This window comes from Drosophila willistoni, chromosome 3R (assembly GCF_018902025.1).
Source record: "Drosophila willistoni isolate 14030-0811.24 chromosome 3R, UCI_dwil_1.1, whole genome shotgun sequence".
Lineage (NCBI taxonomy): Eukaryota > Metazoa > Arthropoda > Insecta > Diptera > Drosophilidae > Drosophila > Drosophila willistoni.
In genome coordinates, this window is record NC_061086.1 from 22,873,893 (window position 1) to 22,888,062 (window position 14,170).

The 14,170-nt window shown below is 36.1% G+C and overlaps 5 protein-coding genes across 5 annotated transcripts; 3 read left to right on the top strand and 2 right to left on the bottom strand.

The window, feature by feature from the left end:
• Positions 1-160: 160 nt before the first annotated feature.
• On the bottom strand, positions 161-3,176 carry LOC6647056 (armadillo-like helical domain-containing protein 3). The gene is made up of 5 exons (XM_002070242.4): positions 2,966-3,176; positions 2,692-2,893; positions 2,177-2,633; positions 1,155-2,110; positions 161-1,092 (listed from the first exon to the last, which is right to left on the bottom strand). Exons 1-5 carry the CDS (start codon positions 3,017-3,019, stop codon positions 599-601), a joined length of 2,163 nt encoding a protein of 720 aa, XP_002070278.1. The 5' UTR covers positions 3,020-3,176; the 3' UTR covers positions 161-598.
• A 784-nt stretch (positions 3,177-3,960) lies between these two features.
• Positions 3,961-5,963, top strand: LOC6647055 (uncharacterized protein CG16817). The gene is made up of 4 exons (XM_002070241.4): positions 3,961-4,083; positions 4,836-4,922; positions 5,022-5,281; positions 5,349-5,963. Exons 1-4 carry the CDS (start codon positions 4,070-4,072, stop codon positions 5,546-5,548), a joined length of 561 nt encoding a protein of 186 aa, XP_002070277.1. The 5' UTR covers positions 3,961-4,069; the 3' UTR covers positions 5,549-5,963.
• Positions 5,964-6,437: 474 nt separating this feature from the next.
• LOC6647054 lies at positions 6,438-8,679 on the top strand. Its single transcript, XM_002070240.4, has 6 exons — positions 6,438-6,819; positions 6,913-7,149; positions 7,210-7,350; positions 7,414-7,550; positions 7,615-7,745; positions 7,817-8,679. Exons 1-6 carry the CDS (start codon positions 6,568-6,570, stop codon positions 8,275-8,277), a joined length of 1,359 nt encoding a protein of 452 aa, XP_002070276.2. The 5' UTR covers positions 6,438-6,567; the 3' UTR covers positions 8,278-8,679.
• Positions 8,680-9,201: 522 nt separating this feature from the next.
• Positions 9,202-12,739, bottom strand: LOC6647053 (GTP-binding protein Di-Ras2). Its single transcript, XM_002070239.4, has 4 exons — positions 12,564-12,739; positions 11,500-11,836; positions 11,242-11,427; positions 9,202-11,167 (listed from the first exon to the last, which is right to left on the bottom strand). Exons 2-4 carry the CDS (start codon positions 11,668-11,670, stop codon positions 10,820-10,822), a joined length of 705 nt encoding a protein of 234 aa, XP_002070275.1. The 5' UTR covers positions 11,671-11,836; positions 12,564-12,739; the 3' UTR covers positions 9,202-10,819.
• A 284-nt stretch (positions 12,740-13,023) lies between these two features.
• LOC6647052 (metallothionein-1) lies at positions 13,024-13,445 on the top strand. The gene is made up of 2 exons (XM_002070238.4): positions 13,024-13,131; positions 13,208-13,445. The coding sequence occupies exons 1-2, from the start codon at positions 13,110-13,112 to the stop codon at positions 13,309-13,311; spliced, it is 126 nt and encodes a 41-aa protein (XP_002070274.1). The 5' UTR covers positions 13,024-13,109; the 3' UTR covers positions 13,312-13,445.
• Positions 13,446-14,170: the final 725 nt, after the last annotated feature.

The window sequence follows — 14,170 nt, forward strand, 5'->3', positions numbered from 1 at the left end:
TTTAAGCGCGATTTCCTCTAAACCAGTTTTAGAAATCGGTGGTTAAAAATTCTTCTAATAATTCTCAATAATTGTGAATTTTTGGGTATCCAGGCTTACATATATGTACCTATATCTTCCCAATTTTACCCATGATGCAAAACAATAGTTCAAACTCAAATATAGACAAATATGTGTAATATTTTAATATATATATGCATATATTTTTTAAAAATATATATACATAGTTCTTGATAAATAATGCAAAATATGGTATACGTATGTATAAAATATTTGCATACTTGACATATATACAAAAATTATTTGGATTTAGGACAAAGACTATCAAAATTCAAGGTTTGAATTTATATTATATAATTAACAAACAATTCCATATGAATATGGGGAGACCTCGCATAATTTTTTCATATAGTTAATAGAACTGCACTGCTTTATAACGTAAGCAACGAACCTTTCGAGGACTCGCCGAAAGCACTTTTCAATCTTATAGATTACATCGAGTTTTTAGTTTTAGTATTATAGTGTGTGTATATATGTGTATATGTATGTGTGTTTCTTAGAAATTACAAAACTAAAAGTCTTCTCTCGTTGTCAATTCCTATGTGGATGGTGTTGTTGCTATAGTCGCACTTTCTGTTACTATGTTGCTAGTTGAGGTGGGTGTTGTAGTGCCTGATGTGCTGCTGGTCCCAGCATTTGTGGCTGTTGCCGTGGGTACAGCTGCTCCCGTTAGCAGCATCTCTTGCTCTGGTATGATAGAGACAGCTTCTTTAACATAACCATAGATATGCTTTCGTGTATCATTCACCACATCCCGAACCATCGTCTTAAAGAAATTTGTATGCAATGGCGCCTCTGCATAACGTTCATATTGATCCAGGGAATCCTGCAATTTCAAAGTAAGATCATAATTCTTGCGCACTACATCAAGAATTTGATCTTCCGTGGGCGTAGATAGACCTTGTTCGGCTAGCCATTCCTTGATTTTGTTTTGGAAATGCTTTACAATTGCTAGGATATTGACCAGAGCGTTTAAAAGCTTAATGACATCGTCCTTATATTCGCATTCGGGCATTGTTGTATAGCGAAGAACTGGAAATATATAAACAAATTGAATAGTATGCTTATGGAGACAATTATCGATTGCTACTCACCCATGGCGTGTATTTCCGTAAAGACCTTTTCCTCGCGATTCAGTTCATAGTAGAGTTCATCATAGCTGTTTGTGGTGGCCAGGAATGTGTCGCCGTAGGTGATGAATAAATTAAATATATTCACGACTTGAAGTGACAAGTGGAATATGTTGCACTTTTTGACCAGAGTCTGCTCTTGATTAACTAAGAATCGCAATAAACCAATTAACGCTGACCACAGTTCTTTCCATGGGTAATTGAGACGCACTCGACATCTTTTCTGATAGCACAGTATGCGATGTATAACTCCAATACAAAGCAAATACAATTCCATGGGGAACTTCTTCATTAAATGCGACACAATGAACTCAACCAAAAGATCAAGCAGAGTGGCAGCCAGCGGCTGCGATTTGCCCACGCGATCCACATTTAATTTGCGATGACGCATCTGCGCCCGATGTAACATGACCTTGAAGGTCAGATTACTGTCGTGCATTATCGAATTGGCATACTGATCCTCCGATATGCAAGTGAGTATAAGGAAACATAGTTTCAAATTGGCAATGCTAGACTCATTCTTATTGTCCTGCATTACAATCGAGCAGTATTGGAAAACAGCCACTAGAAGATTGGTCGGATACTGTGTGATATCGATAATAGGAGCACTGGCCAGATCAGGTGTGGGTTGAGTTAAACTTAACGTGTTACTGGGCGAGGGAGGTGCACTCGATTCTGCCTGAGTATGAGCCAAGGTGGTAATGAAATTTCGATTTAAATGCACTGCTTCGTAAAGGGCCAATAGCAGACCATTGTTAGCCTTAATCTGCTGAACACGCTCACACCCTTCGTCCGAAACAAACATGTTGCCCACAATATTTGATAGCGATGAGAACCATGACGAGGATTGCACATTGTTCAGACTTTGTATATATTGGCGGCAAAAGTCAATTAGAGATTGTGATATCATTTGGCCATATCTAAAAACAAAAAGAAAAGATAAGAAGTTCAGTCATGAAAAATATGAAACTGTGATTTTGACATACCCATTTAGGGCCAGTTCATCGGCTAATATTGATAGCTGGACCACATAAGGATTGGTCGCCTCATGCTTGCGATAATTTACCAAAATAGTCAACAATATCACTATGTCGTGACCATGTTGGCCACGTGTCGTAGGATCACTTAGAAGCCTCACAAATGCATCGAACATGCTGTGCATCATGAGAGGTTCAAATAGAGCGTTCTGATTGACATTATCCGTGCCTGTCACCAAAACCATAAGCAATTTCAGGCACATGAAGCGAGAATTTTCGGTAACATCACCCAAGAGAATACGATTACAGTATTGCATCAGCAGTTTCAGCCATTCATCCATTTTTTCGTGGCCAAACACTTCCTGGAGTATGTTAAATGTTGGATCCACGTTGGCTTTTTTGAAGATGCCGTAGAACAGAGAGCATAAAGTCTGAAGACTATTACACAGGCGCTTGGGGTGATCATCTACAAAAGAATGGAAGAATTACGATAAGCAGACTTAGCTCCGACGATGGGTTATTACCTGCATTTAGCATTTCAATACATTTCTGTATTAGCATATTAAGATTCGGTTTAACCATTTGCAACGTTTCCGTATTGAATTTTCCGATCTCCGTCTCCAGTGCCTCGAAATTTGGTTGTAGCAAAAAGAACTCGTTCCAAAACTCTGGACTATCCGTGCTGGGATCTTCGCCACGACACAAGAGCTCATAAATGTAGACAACCTTGGAGCGCAATTTGGGGTAATCAAATATGTAGGTTCATAAATTTATAATCCGGAATTTCCAACTGCTTACCTTCTCTTTGGGCCGCTTGGTCGAGCCGCTTCCGCTACGTTTGCGTGACGTCATTATGGTTAAGTTGATGCTTTCTGGTGTCCAGCCTAGTTCCTTGCAATAGTCAAATTAACTAAAACAATATGCTAATAACTGTGGGTGGCTTTGAAGACAAAATCAACAAATCAAATAAAAAAATATCTGCTAGCCACAACGAATTCGCTCAGCTAAACAGTGTTGCCATCTTCTAATCAAAATCGTTCTCAAAAATAGCTGAATAGCTAAATAAAAAATTTGCTTAATTATATTCATTCATTCATACATTAGCCAGGGACTCGAGTCCAGATCTTCGTACTTGTATAAAGATAAAGATACATGATCCTTTCTGTGGCAGCCATGTGATATAGTGGTCCGATCCGGTTGAATCAGTTCAAAGACAGATACGGCTAGATTGACCTAGCTGTGGATCAAAAAATATCATTTATGGGGTCGAAAGGCCTTAACCCACTGGAAGTGATGCTCATTTTGATATCAAATATAATAAAACATATTGAACCGCGGGTACATTGACAAAAATTGCATTTATATGACTAGTTCCGTTTTTAACCCAGAGGGCGAAAGCGAATTACAATTTGTCGGGTAACCGTAAACAAATTTAAATCGCCCCGCCAAAATGAAAGAAATTTTGAATTTCCGGCGGTTGGCCTTGTACTAGATGGCCCTAACAATTATATATGTATATGAATTTCGTAGATTAATAATCTTTTTGTAATTATATATAATATGTAACATAAAAGTAATCGTAATACGAAAGGCTACAATATTTTGATTGACTTTCTTTCGTTTCCTTTTTTTAAAGCTACTCCGGCATCTTATTTTGTAAAATATTGCAGCTAAAGAAGCTACAAACTACAATTTTATACTTTTGAAATTTTGTTTAGCTATTTTTAAAAGTCGATTTTTTGGCCTTAAAATATTTGATCTGACATCACTGTCAAGTTAGTTTCCGATAACAAAGTTGCTTTTCGATTTCTATCGTTGCCTAGGTTGACACGGGCTGAGAAAATTGCTGAGAAATAGGAAATTAAATTAATTGACAAAGGCATTTCCAAGACTAACAACAAAATGTCGACAGCAGGGTAAGTGCAAATTATCCAAAACGTTAAAATCTATACAAATAAGCAATACTCGCGTCACTTTAATTTGCAATCTTTTTGTGGCTTCTCTGGCGCTGCGCGTTTCTTTGTGGGGCGGGCGGCCGCGTGCTTGGGGCTTTGTGTTGCAAATAGCAAAAGAAAAGAAAACCATTGCTCGAACTCACAAAGATTGCATTTGGAACGTTTAATTAAAATTAAACAAAACAGTGATATAGTTTTTTTAATGTCACCTTAATTTGTGCTTTAACAAATTTTCAATGACGCGACGTCGCCGGCTAACGGCGACGGCAGCGTCGTCCATTTTTTTGGTGCTGAATTTTTATAGTTAAAATTAATATATATTGGCGTGCCGCAAAGGGAATTATATGGAAAGGGGAACAGTCCAAATCTATGGGTGAGTCTCGGCACAATGATATTTTTAGTTGATTCGAAAGGTCTCTAGACCAGCAGATTTAGTGAGGTTATGTTATGGGCTAGCACTAGCACCGGGAACAACAATGGAACAGGACAAAAGCAGATCTAAAGAAATTCGCAATACATTCAAAAGCAGCAACATTTGTGTCAGATTATATATGTACTGGTCAATCCAATCGCCCAACAATATGTTAATGCAGACATTTAGCATACGCTTTGAACTTTGTCTAGATTCTAGAAACATCGTTTACGCTTTTAATTAATATGCATGCCCGTTTGTAAGTTTAGCTTATTTAATTGCATTGTTCTTTCGATTTCAGCTCTATTCCTCCACCAGTTTCCTGGGCTCAACGCAATGACTTGGTCTATGTTATTATTGATGTGGAGTGCAAGGATATTGAACACAAGTAAGCTAATATACGTATTTATTGAATACTAATACAGACAAGCACAACTTTCTATTTTTACCAAATTGCTCCTATTAATCGATTTTATTTTGCTTTCAGAGTGACAGAAAATAGCTTCACCTTTAAGGGTATCAATGCGCTGGATGCATCAAAGAAATATGAAGTCACATTGAACTTTTTGCACTCCGTGGATCCGGAAAAGGTGACAAACAAGAATATTGGACGCTGTCTGGAATTCACAATACCCAAAAAGGAGAGCGGTCCATTCTGGCCAACACTGACCACGGATAAGACCAAATTGCATTTCCTTAAAGCAAACTTTGCTAAATGGCGTGATGAGTCCGATGATGAGGATGCCGGTTAGTTCACTTATAGAGCACCAAGTGCCTGCATTTGATCTAATGTGCGATTTGTTTAATTTTTTAGCGGATTCCAAAGACAATGGAATGTTTGGCAATTTCCTGAATAATCAAGGTGGCGATTGGAACAATAAGTTTGATGACTTTAATGTCGATGATGACGACGATGAAGAGGACTCGGATGATAATATCCCCAGCTTGTCCCAGACCGATGAGGATGATGAAACTGGTGCTGAAGGTGATAAACAGAAGAAACCAGCTGTTTAAGCCAATCAAGCAACAAAAGGAACCCATGTTTTCATTCTCTTTTATCATCTATCTCTTCGCTGTGGTGTCGCCTAGCATTTTTTGGAGTAGTAGCCGCGAGGGGCGCTTAAACCATTATGTTATCACACAAAACACAAGTCACTCCTCCCCGAACAACATATATACACACAAGAATCACCTATCCATAGCAACTCTCTCACACACACACTCACGTACATAAGATTACTATTCCAAAAACAAACAACAAAAGCATAATTAACATTTTTAATGAATATGCGTATTCAGAAGAGAGAAAATGTTAATTGAAACAACAAGCAACACAAGGAACAATATTTTGGCGCCGACTAAACGGAAAACCCATAAGGTTTACGCTAGAATTTAACAAACAAAAATTATATAAAAAGCTACCAACCAATCTATTGCGAATATACATTTGCAATTTATTATTTTTTGTTTCCTGTAAATAAAGGAAATTACAATAAAAACAACAAATTCAATTAATGTTTCAATCTTTTTAAATTGACGAATTTTGGATACATGTATGCTAACTTTACTGTTGAAAAACACGTAAGCGTTTGTACATTGAGATTTAACTTAACAGTTAAAATTTATAAAAAAAAAGTTTAAGCTACGTGCGGAGTAAACAACAGTTTGGCAACTAGAGCTGGCAAAACCATCGATAATAACGAATTTTCCCGCAGTTTTACGTTTTCCGATAACGATAACCTTGTTCCGATAATGTCAATTACGATAGGTTTTGCTCCGATAATGTAGATTACGATAGGTTTTGCTCCGATAATGTCGATAGCGATAACTTTGCTCCAATAACACCGCTAATTTGGCTCCGATAACGTCGATAACGATTATTGTCTGCAATGACAAAATAGTTTTACAACACTTGCTGTTTCCAACCCCACTCTATCCCGCTCAATTTCATCAGCTGTATAATTTATCTATTATAAATAGAATCGTTTGTTTATATTTTGTCCAATTTGCGGTTGTCAACAAGCATTTACACAATGCGGGTGAACTTCTTGTTAAGCTTTCTGTTATTTTTAACTCCAACTGTCTGGTGTCAAAGTGGCCAAAATGACGGAGAATCATGGATTGATCCCCATGTTGCGTGGTCGGACTGGGCCCTTACGGATTCGAATGCAGATACATGTCAATGCCAGGCAACTCCAGAGTCAATAGCTGCCATAGAGGATGCAGTGGCCTTGACGTATTTTAAAAAATTTGTCAAATTACTATTTCAACGACAGCGTCTACAGGTGTGTAAAAAAACAAGTCTATGCCCGAATTCGGCAAGTGAATGACGTCATGTTTGTGTTTAATTAACTATTTCAAACTTATTTTGAATCAAGTTCGATGCTACGTCGACGCTTTACAAACGCTCGCTTTTGTTTAGCTTATTTCCGGACCAGTTGGAGCAACTGGAGGCAGTGGAAGATGCCCGGGATCTTGATATAATATTAATGAGGATATTGGAGAATGCGGAAGCGGCACCATTGTTTCCCGGTGGGAATGGTTGCTCTTATACGTACTTCTCTTGGCTTCCGGATATTTTCACCGATTTTATACAATTAACTAAACACTCCGAGGTGAGTTGTAGACCTCCTTTAACAGATTACCATGATTTTAACAAAAATTACCTATCATAGGTTCGACTTTTGTTGAAATTGCTAATAATAGGTGTTGTCGCCTGGTTGACAAACAAACGTTACGGCGTCGGAGCTCTTACTCTAACTATATGTGGAATATTTTTCTATGGCTACTTTATTACTTATTTAGAATGTAACAAGGTATGCTATTGAATGAATATTTAATTGAAATACGGAATAATTAATACGATGTTCTTTCATTAGAAACTAGAAGTCGATGCCATGATTGACATGATAGACAACAGCCAAAAGTTAGATTCCTCTTCGCTGTCTTGGGGCTCACGTGCCTGGAATTATTTCTTTCAAGAATCCGAAATAGACCAACAAAAGGCCAGATTAAGGTAAGAAATTTTTAATTTAAATGAAGAAAACTTTATTTATGTACATGTTAATATATGTTTGCAGAAAATCGGCGAAACTGAATATGAGTGAATGCAGATTAGATTATGTTTTAATCATGTACCTAAATGATTTGTTTCTCAAGCAATTGGAAATGTTGTTGGAGAAGGTAACACAAACCATGTCAAAACTATCGTGTAAGTGAAAATTTTTTTTTGATCCTTTTTCATCTGAAAAATGTTTAATCAAATGAATCATTCTACTTTAGCTGAAATGCCATTCCCATTTAATTTAATAGCCCCATTCGCTTTGGTGGCTTTGGTGGGCTACATTGTGAAACTAACTTTTAAGTATGTCATTAGTCCAAAGGTTTGGATAAAGATGCGACACAGTTCGCCACCAGCTCCAGCTCCTCATCAACTTCAGCCGCAACACAACGAAGCCTTGGGCGATCGTTTGTCGGGCGAAAATCTTAAAATGTTACTTAATGCAATCAATGTGACAAGTACTCAGCAATCGAGTCAACTACCTGCTGTTTCAGGAGTGCAAGATATATTAGATGGTCCATCTCCACTGGCCATAGAAAATAAAGCGAAAGCAAGCAACGAAAAGCTGAATAGCAGCAAAGATAGCGACACATCTGTTAAAAATTCAGCACAGGATGCTGGTTTTACGCTAATCGATGATCCTGATAATGATCATAGTGATGATAATATTGATAATCTTTAGCGCTTCCTATATTTTTTTTTTTTAAATAGTAATCGTGGTGATTTTTTAACACTTAATTGGCTATTATAGAATTAGTAAGTTTTCCTTGTTTTTTTTTTATCATAGTTAAAGTTTCTTTATTTAAATTATTTTGCGTGTAAGTTATGCTCTTGTTGCACGATAATTATTATATAAGTTAAATCTCCAACAATAAGATTCTTAGGCCTCTGTTACAATTATCTGATATATTGTTGTTATTATGCTTTGTCGTCGGCCTTTTTCAAAAATTTGTATATATATATTTTATACCATTATGTATTCTGTTGAACTTTATTATTTACAGAGTTATCGCTCATTGAGCGACCTTTTCGTGAGTTGCAGAATAATTAAATGTAAGCAATAATTAAATATTCATTTTAAATACTATTTCAAAATGTATACAATATATTTTGTGTGTGTATAATATAATAATAAGAGAAAAATAAAAAAATTAATATTTATTCGTTGTATCTTAAATCATTTTAATTACACTTTTTTTTTATTATGTTCATTTTAATTATTATTATTATAATTAGGCAAATGCAACTAATTGTAAATGTTCATATGTATATAAGTATATATATGTATATATATATATATATATTCGCTATATTCCAATGCACGGCACATTTGTATGAACTTTTGAATGCTTGCTGGCTAGGATCACACCTAAAACTAGACAAAAATATTTAAGCAAAACCTAAAGCACAGGCAGGCTAGCAAAACAATGAACAAATTTATCTAAAAACTAAACCAACAACAGAAATCATTTCACAAATCTTATACGCAAATTGGTCCGCTATCAAAAATCGTCTTTAATAAGTTTTACTACACGAATTCAACAATATATAGTATGTATATATATTTTCATTTTGTTAGCACTATGTAATAATTTTTTATCTCTTGTTTTGTGTGTTTCTTGGTTTTTTTTTTTTTATTCTTTGTTACTTTTTGTCTGTTCATCTATCTGGCTATCGTTGTGTTTAACAAATGAGCAAGATCTTAAGTAATGTAATTATCTTTGTTTCGCTGCCGAAAAAATAAACCAAAAACTAAAAAAGTTACTTGCAACAAAAATCATAATAAATAACTCATTGCTCTTAATATCATATAACAGCAAAGCAATGCGAAATAACCGAAATTGTTGAAATTGTGAACAGTTTCAAAACTTTTCTTTAAATAATTTGTCTTTTAATTTCGACATCAAAATTTTGAGAATGTTTAAAACGCAACAATTTGTTAAATTGTTTCTTTAGTTTATAAATTACATAAGTAGATGTTTGTTTGTTTGTTTTTAAAAAACAGGCAACTGATATAATTTCTTACATCGGTCTCTTCGATGTACGTTGTAACGATTTTCTTTTTCTATTTATTTGTTTGTTTTGTTTTACGGAAATTGTGCTTAAACTTTGACTTAACTATTCTCACGTAATTTTTCTGTTTCGTTATTGTTATTATTGAAATTGTTAATAACTTCAGCAAATAATTGTTAATTTTTTACCTAGTCATTAAAATCTACATAATCATACATAAATGTGATCTTAAATATTTATATAAAAAAAAAAGAAGAAACTGAAAAACGAAACAAATTGAAACAATTTAGCTGGCGGTCTTAATGTAAAAATTTGTTGATTCATATGGAATTTGGGGTGTATCCTGTGAGTATTTTATACATTACCTTATCGGGTGATCTAGATTTAATCTTGTGTGTGTGTGTGAGTGTGTGTATATTTATATATATAGTATATTGTTGTTTTAAGTTTTTTTAAGTTCTGGTGGTAAATAGTTAATACAGCAAGTGATAGTCTGATGGGCGTAACCTAATCGATAAGATTGCCCCATTTTTAGATTTTGGAAAAAAGTCTTCAGTTTATGGGAATTATGTATGTATGTAGATTAAGTTGTCTTTCTCTTCTTTTGCTTTAATAGGTACTTTGGCTTTTCATTAGAGTTATTTTAATGTATACATATAGAACATTATGATATATGTATGTTTGTGTGTTTGGGTTGTTTATCGGTGTTTATTTGGGTCTAGTCTCCGTCTACTTTTCTTAAATTTTCAATACTATCCGCTCGCCATTTCCTCTATCTTTTCCTCACTCATAGTGTTAGGTTTGTATGAAAGTTTTTGTTTTTTTTGATATGTATGCAGTTACTTGACAGATGCTGATTTTTACTGATTTTTTTGAGGTGTTTGGGATTATATTGTGGGATTGGAAAATAAAATGGGTTTGCCGAATTGAAAATCTATGCAAAAATTAAATCTACTTGTAATCATTATGCATTATATTATACATACGTCTAACAGGCAGCTCTCCTCTCCTCTGATACTATCAGTATGTAACTCTAGATGAACGTGTGTGTGCGTGTGTGTGTGAGTGTGTGTGTGTGTTGGAGAAGAAGATGTATTGGTGTGGGTGTGAATGGGTGATTTCTGGGTATGCTGCTTAACCCAGCTCTACTATCCCAAAGCGAGTATTTGTCTGTCACCATTTCAATTTCTATTTCTATTGTAATACGATGCTTACATAACGCGACACTTCTCTTTGGCACCACCACCACCACCGCTGACTCCCGCCTCACCATTCTCTGGTATGGAGCCATTCGTATCCTTTGATTTCTTTTCCTTTTTTTGTTTCTTTTGCTTTTTCGTATCCAATTGCAGGGAGACTGTTCGTGTTTTCTCCATATTGAGAAGCTCTTGAAAGAGTTCTGTTACATTATGATTGGTTTTTGCTGATGTCTCCATAAAGGATATACTCCATGTGGTTGCCTGAGCCTGACCCTCAATTTGTGAAACTTCACGCAATTCGGCGGTCTCGTCACACTTGTTGCCCACCAGCATAACGGGTATATTGGGTATATCGGCACCCTGCAAATGCATAAACAAAGCATAAGCGTCATTCAGGACAATATAATTCTCATTACTTGCTTGGCATTACTCACCTTTAGCTCCTTGATTAATGCCCAAATGGGACGCAGTTCCTCTAAACTTTGTTTAGAGCACACTGAATAGACCAATATGAATGCATGTCCCTTCGATATGGATAGACGCTGCATGGCCGGGAATTGATGGGAGCCGGTTGTGTCTGTGATTTGTAACGTGCAAATGTTCTTATTGCAACTGATAACCTGTTTATGGGGACATTTAAGGATAATGTTTGAATAAATGATTTAAAAAAAGTAAATCTCATGTCACTGCACCTGCCGATAGGTATCCTCAATTGTTGGTATATAACTCTCACGAAATGTGCCCTTGATGAAGCGTAATACTAGCGAACTTTTGCCTACGCCACCGGCACCAAATACCACAACTCGATAATCGTTGCTCTGTTCCGGTGCAGCACGTGTCACCTGATTCTTTTGCTCCGTCATTTTTGTCCTGGTCCGAGTATGTTGTTGTGTTTTGGGGACAAAATTTGTCGTCTTCTTCTTCTTCTTTGACACTCAACGGAGCCGCCTTTGAATTTGGCCTTTCGAATTGAACGCGCACACTGAAGTGGAGTGAAGTTTTTTACTTGAGCGCCATACTTTGGTTTATCTGAAATGATTAAGAGTAAATCGGTTTGGTCATAATGCCCACGCACGCAGCCAGGGAACGGTATTCTTTTTTTTTTTGGGTTCCGCACGAGTTATGGGTCTAATTTTAGACGTTGTGCCGTTAGGTCTAAGGAAAGGATATTGATTTTTTATTCAGATTTGTTTGTTTTGTGGTTTTTTGTTCTTTTTGTCTGATCTTAGTTTATTTTTTGGCATCTATAAATGGCCAACCTTTGAAGTGGACACAAAACAAAAAAAAAGGTGCAGGGGCAACAGCAACAACAAAAACATGCGTGGGTCTGCCTCAACTTCTACTAGGTGCTCACTTCCTTGTTCCGTTTTGAGCGGCAGAAACAACAAAAAACTTTTAACTGCTTACTTCCGCTTGAATGTCCTGACACACACACACTCATACACACACTTTTGTAACGTTTTGTCGTTTCACACTTTTTGTTTTCCCTCTATCCATCCCCTTCTCCTCATCCGCTTTGTCCCCACCTACACACCTTTACCTATCCACGCACTTTGCTGTTGTTTTTTTTTCTTTCTTCTCTCTCTTATTTTATTTTGGCTTGGATTTATCGATTTTGTATGTGTTGCAGTTTCACCAATACAACCAAACCAAAAAAAAAAACAACTATCTCACTCTGTCACTCTGGGGCCAAAAATCGGAAGCGATTTCTAAGGCTAAGGGTTTTCTTGAACGGTAAATGCGTCGCAATATTTACTTGCATTTCGTTGCACTTTAATTCGTTGCACATAAAACTTTGTTAACCGTTCCACCGATGATTATGTAGTTGTGGTTGCTGCTGTGCAGGCCGCACTCTGAAATCGGAAAAACACTGACTCTCCCACGTACTCGGTACGGACTCGCACGATAAGAGTCCCGCCCACCAGCTGCCCATCAAAAAGAAAAAAAAAAACACGGAAAATCGTATGAAAATGAAAATTAAACAATACTACCCCAGAGCGCAACGATGGCATTTCTTTTTTCAAACGCTTGCGCAGTGTAACGGTTAAAGCTTCTAGCCAAGTTTTCAACCCAAGAGCCAAACACTTGCCTTGTTTTGCACACGTCCCCTAAAGCGATTGAATGCTGTTCGTGTGCAAATTGGGGATTGGAAACGCCGGTGGACGTGTGGAAAGCCGGTTTCTAAACTCTATAAAATCGTGGCGCATCTTGTTGAAAAGCATCAGTTGTGGTCTTGCAGCAAAGACAAAGTTCCAATTTCTTCAAGTCTCTCAGTGTTTCTTCAAATCTCTCTCTCATCAAAATGCCTTGCCCATGCGGAAGTGGTAAGTTTAAAAATAAATAAAATGAGGTTTGCTATCTATTGCTAATCACAATCCTTAATTTGATTGATCCTTTTAGGTTGCAAATGCGCCTCCCAAACCAACAAAGGATCCTGCAACTGTGGCTCTGACTGCAAATGCGGTGGCGAGAACAAATCCAAGTGCGGCTGCTCCTCCAAGTGAATCAAGGACGAAATGAATAACTCAACATCTCGCAGTACTCTTGTGTATTATTTTTTGACTGTTTTGATTTTTGTATAATGTTCATTTTCTTACACAATATGTTCAATTAAATCTAATGTCCAATTTAAACTGAATTCATGATGCTCGTCTACGTTGTGTAATTGAAAGGGTCGTTGCTCGATTTCTAGGTTAGATTCAGCTTTCTCAATTGAATAATCAACATAGCCAATTACCGAGCTAAGTGCATGAGTTTTTGTTTCTCTTTTCTTGTGGATCATTTAAGTTGTGCATCCATAATTTGAATCCTAGCTATACTCTTAATGGAAGATGAATTCTAAGGAAAAATAAACTAAATCAATAGTTTTATGTTTCCTAAAACACATACATAAATCATTTATTTATGTATTTACTTTTTTCAGTTTTTTGTGCAAATATTAGAAAATTCCTTACGACCTTTAGATTTATATTTGCATTGTACGATTTAGCGCTTGGTTGTTTATAGTAAAATACATTTTTTGTCAAAGGACCTCTGAAAAATCACTTCCACGATCGTTATATATTTTTAAATTGTTATTTTACCAAAAATAAAAAAGCATATGTATGTACATATTTCGGAGCTTAAGTAAAAAAGTGGAAACTCAGTTCTTGTTTTTTTAAAGAAATTAAAATTGGTTCTTTTCTGGGGCTTTTAAAATTAAGAATGATTCAGAAAAATCTCATTATTTAGTCATTATGGGGCAAGTCTAATAAAAAAGAAAACTCAGTTCAAACTGCAAAATAACACTAAAATTTTGCACACCAAAGTGCGAGAAAGTGAGTCAAGAGCTAGAAACTAGAAACTTTGCCACTCGTTTAACAA

Bases quoted from the DNA above. Each gene is read 5' to 3' on its own strand.
- LOC6647056 (XM_002070242.4), bottom strand. From the start codon at position 3,019: ATGACGTCACGCAAACGTAGCGGAAGCGGCTCGACCAAGCGGCCCAAA. The intron at 2,894-2,965 runs GTAAGCAGTTGG...TTGCGCTCCAAG, and splicing joins CCAAGCGGCCCAAAGAGAAG to GTTGTCTACATTTATGAGCT. The intron at 1,093-1,154 runs GTGAGTAGCAAT...ATATATTTCCAG, and splicing joins TACGGAAATACACGCCATGG to TTCTTCGCTATACAACAATG.
- LOC6647055 (XM_002070241.4), top strand. The intron at 4,923-5,021 runs GTAAGCTAATAT...TTTTGCTTTCAG, and splicing joins TGCAAGGATATTGAACACAA to AGTGACAGAAAATAGCTTCA. The intron at 5,282-5,348 runs GTTAGTTCACTT...TTAATTTTTTAG, and splicing joins GTCCGATGATGAGGATGCCG to CGGATTCCAAAGACAATGGA.
- LOC6647054 (XM_002070240.4), top strand. From the start codon at position 6,568: ATGCGGGTGAACTTCTTGTTAAGCTTTCTGTTATTTTTAACTCCAACT. The intron at 7,150-7,209 runs GTGAGTTGTAGA...TACCTATCATAG, and splicing joins AATTAACTAAACACTCCGAG to GTTCGACTTTTGTTGAAATT. The intron at 7,551-7,614 runs GTAAGAAATTTT...ATATGTTTGCAG, and splicing joins CAACAAAAGGCCAGATTAAG to AAAATCGGCGAAACTGAATA.
- LOC6647053 (XM_002070239.4), bottom strand. From the start codon at position 11,670: ATGACGGAGCAAAAGAATCAGGTGACACGTGCTGCACCGGAACAGAGC. The intron at 11,428-11,499 runs GTGCAGTGACAT...CCCCATAAACAG, and splicing joins TTGAGGATACCTATCGGCAG to GTTATCAGTTGCAATAAGAA. The intron at 11,168-11,241 runs GTGAGTAATGCC...ATGCATTTGCAG, and splicing joins CATTAATCAAGGAGCTAAAG to GGTGCCGATATACCCAATAT.
- LOC6647052 (XM_002070238.4), top strand. From the start codon at position 13,110: ATGCCTTGCCCATGCGGAAGTG. The intron at 13,132-13,207 runs GTAAGTTTAAAA...TGATCCTTTTAG, and splicing joins GCCTTGCCCATGCGGAAGTG to GTTGCAAATGCGCCTCCCAA.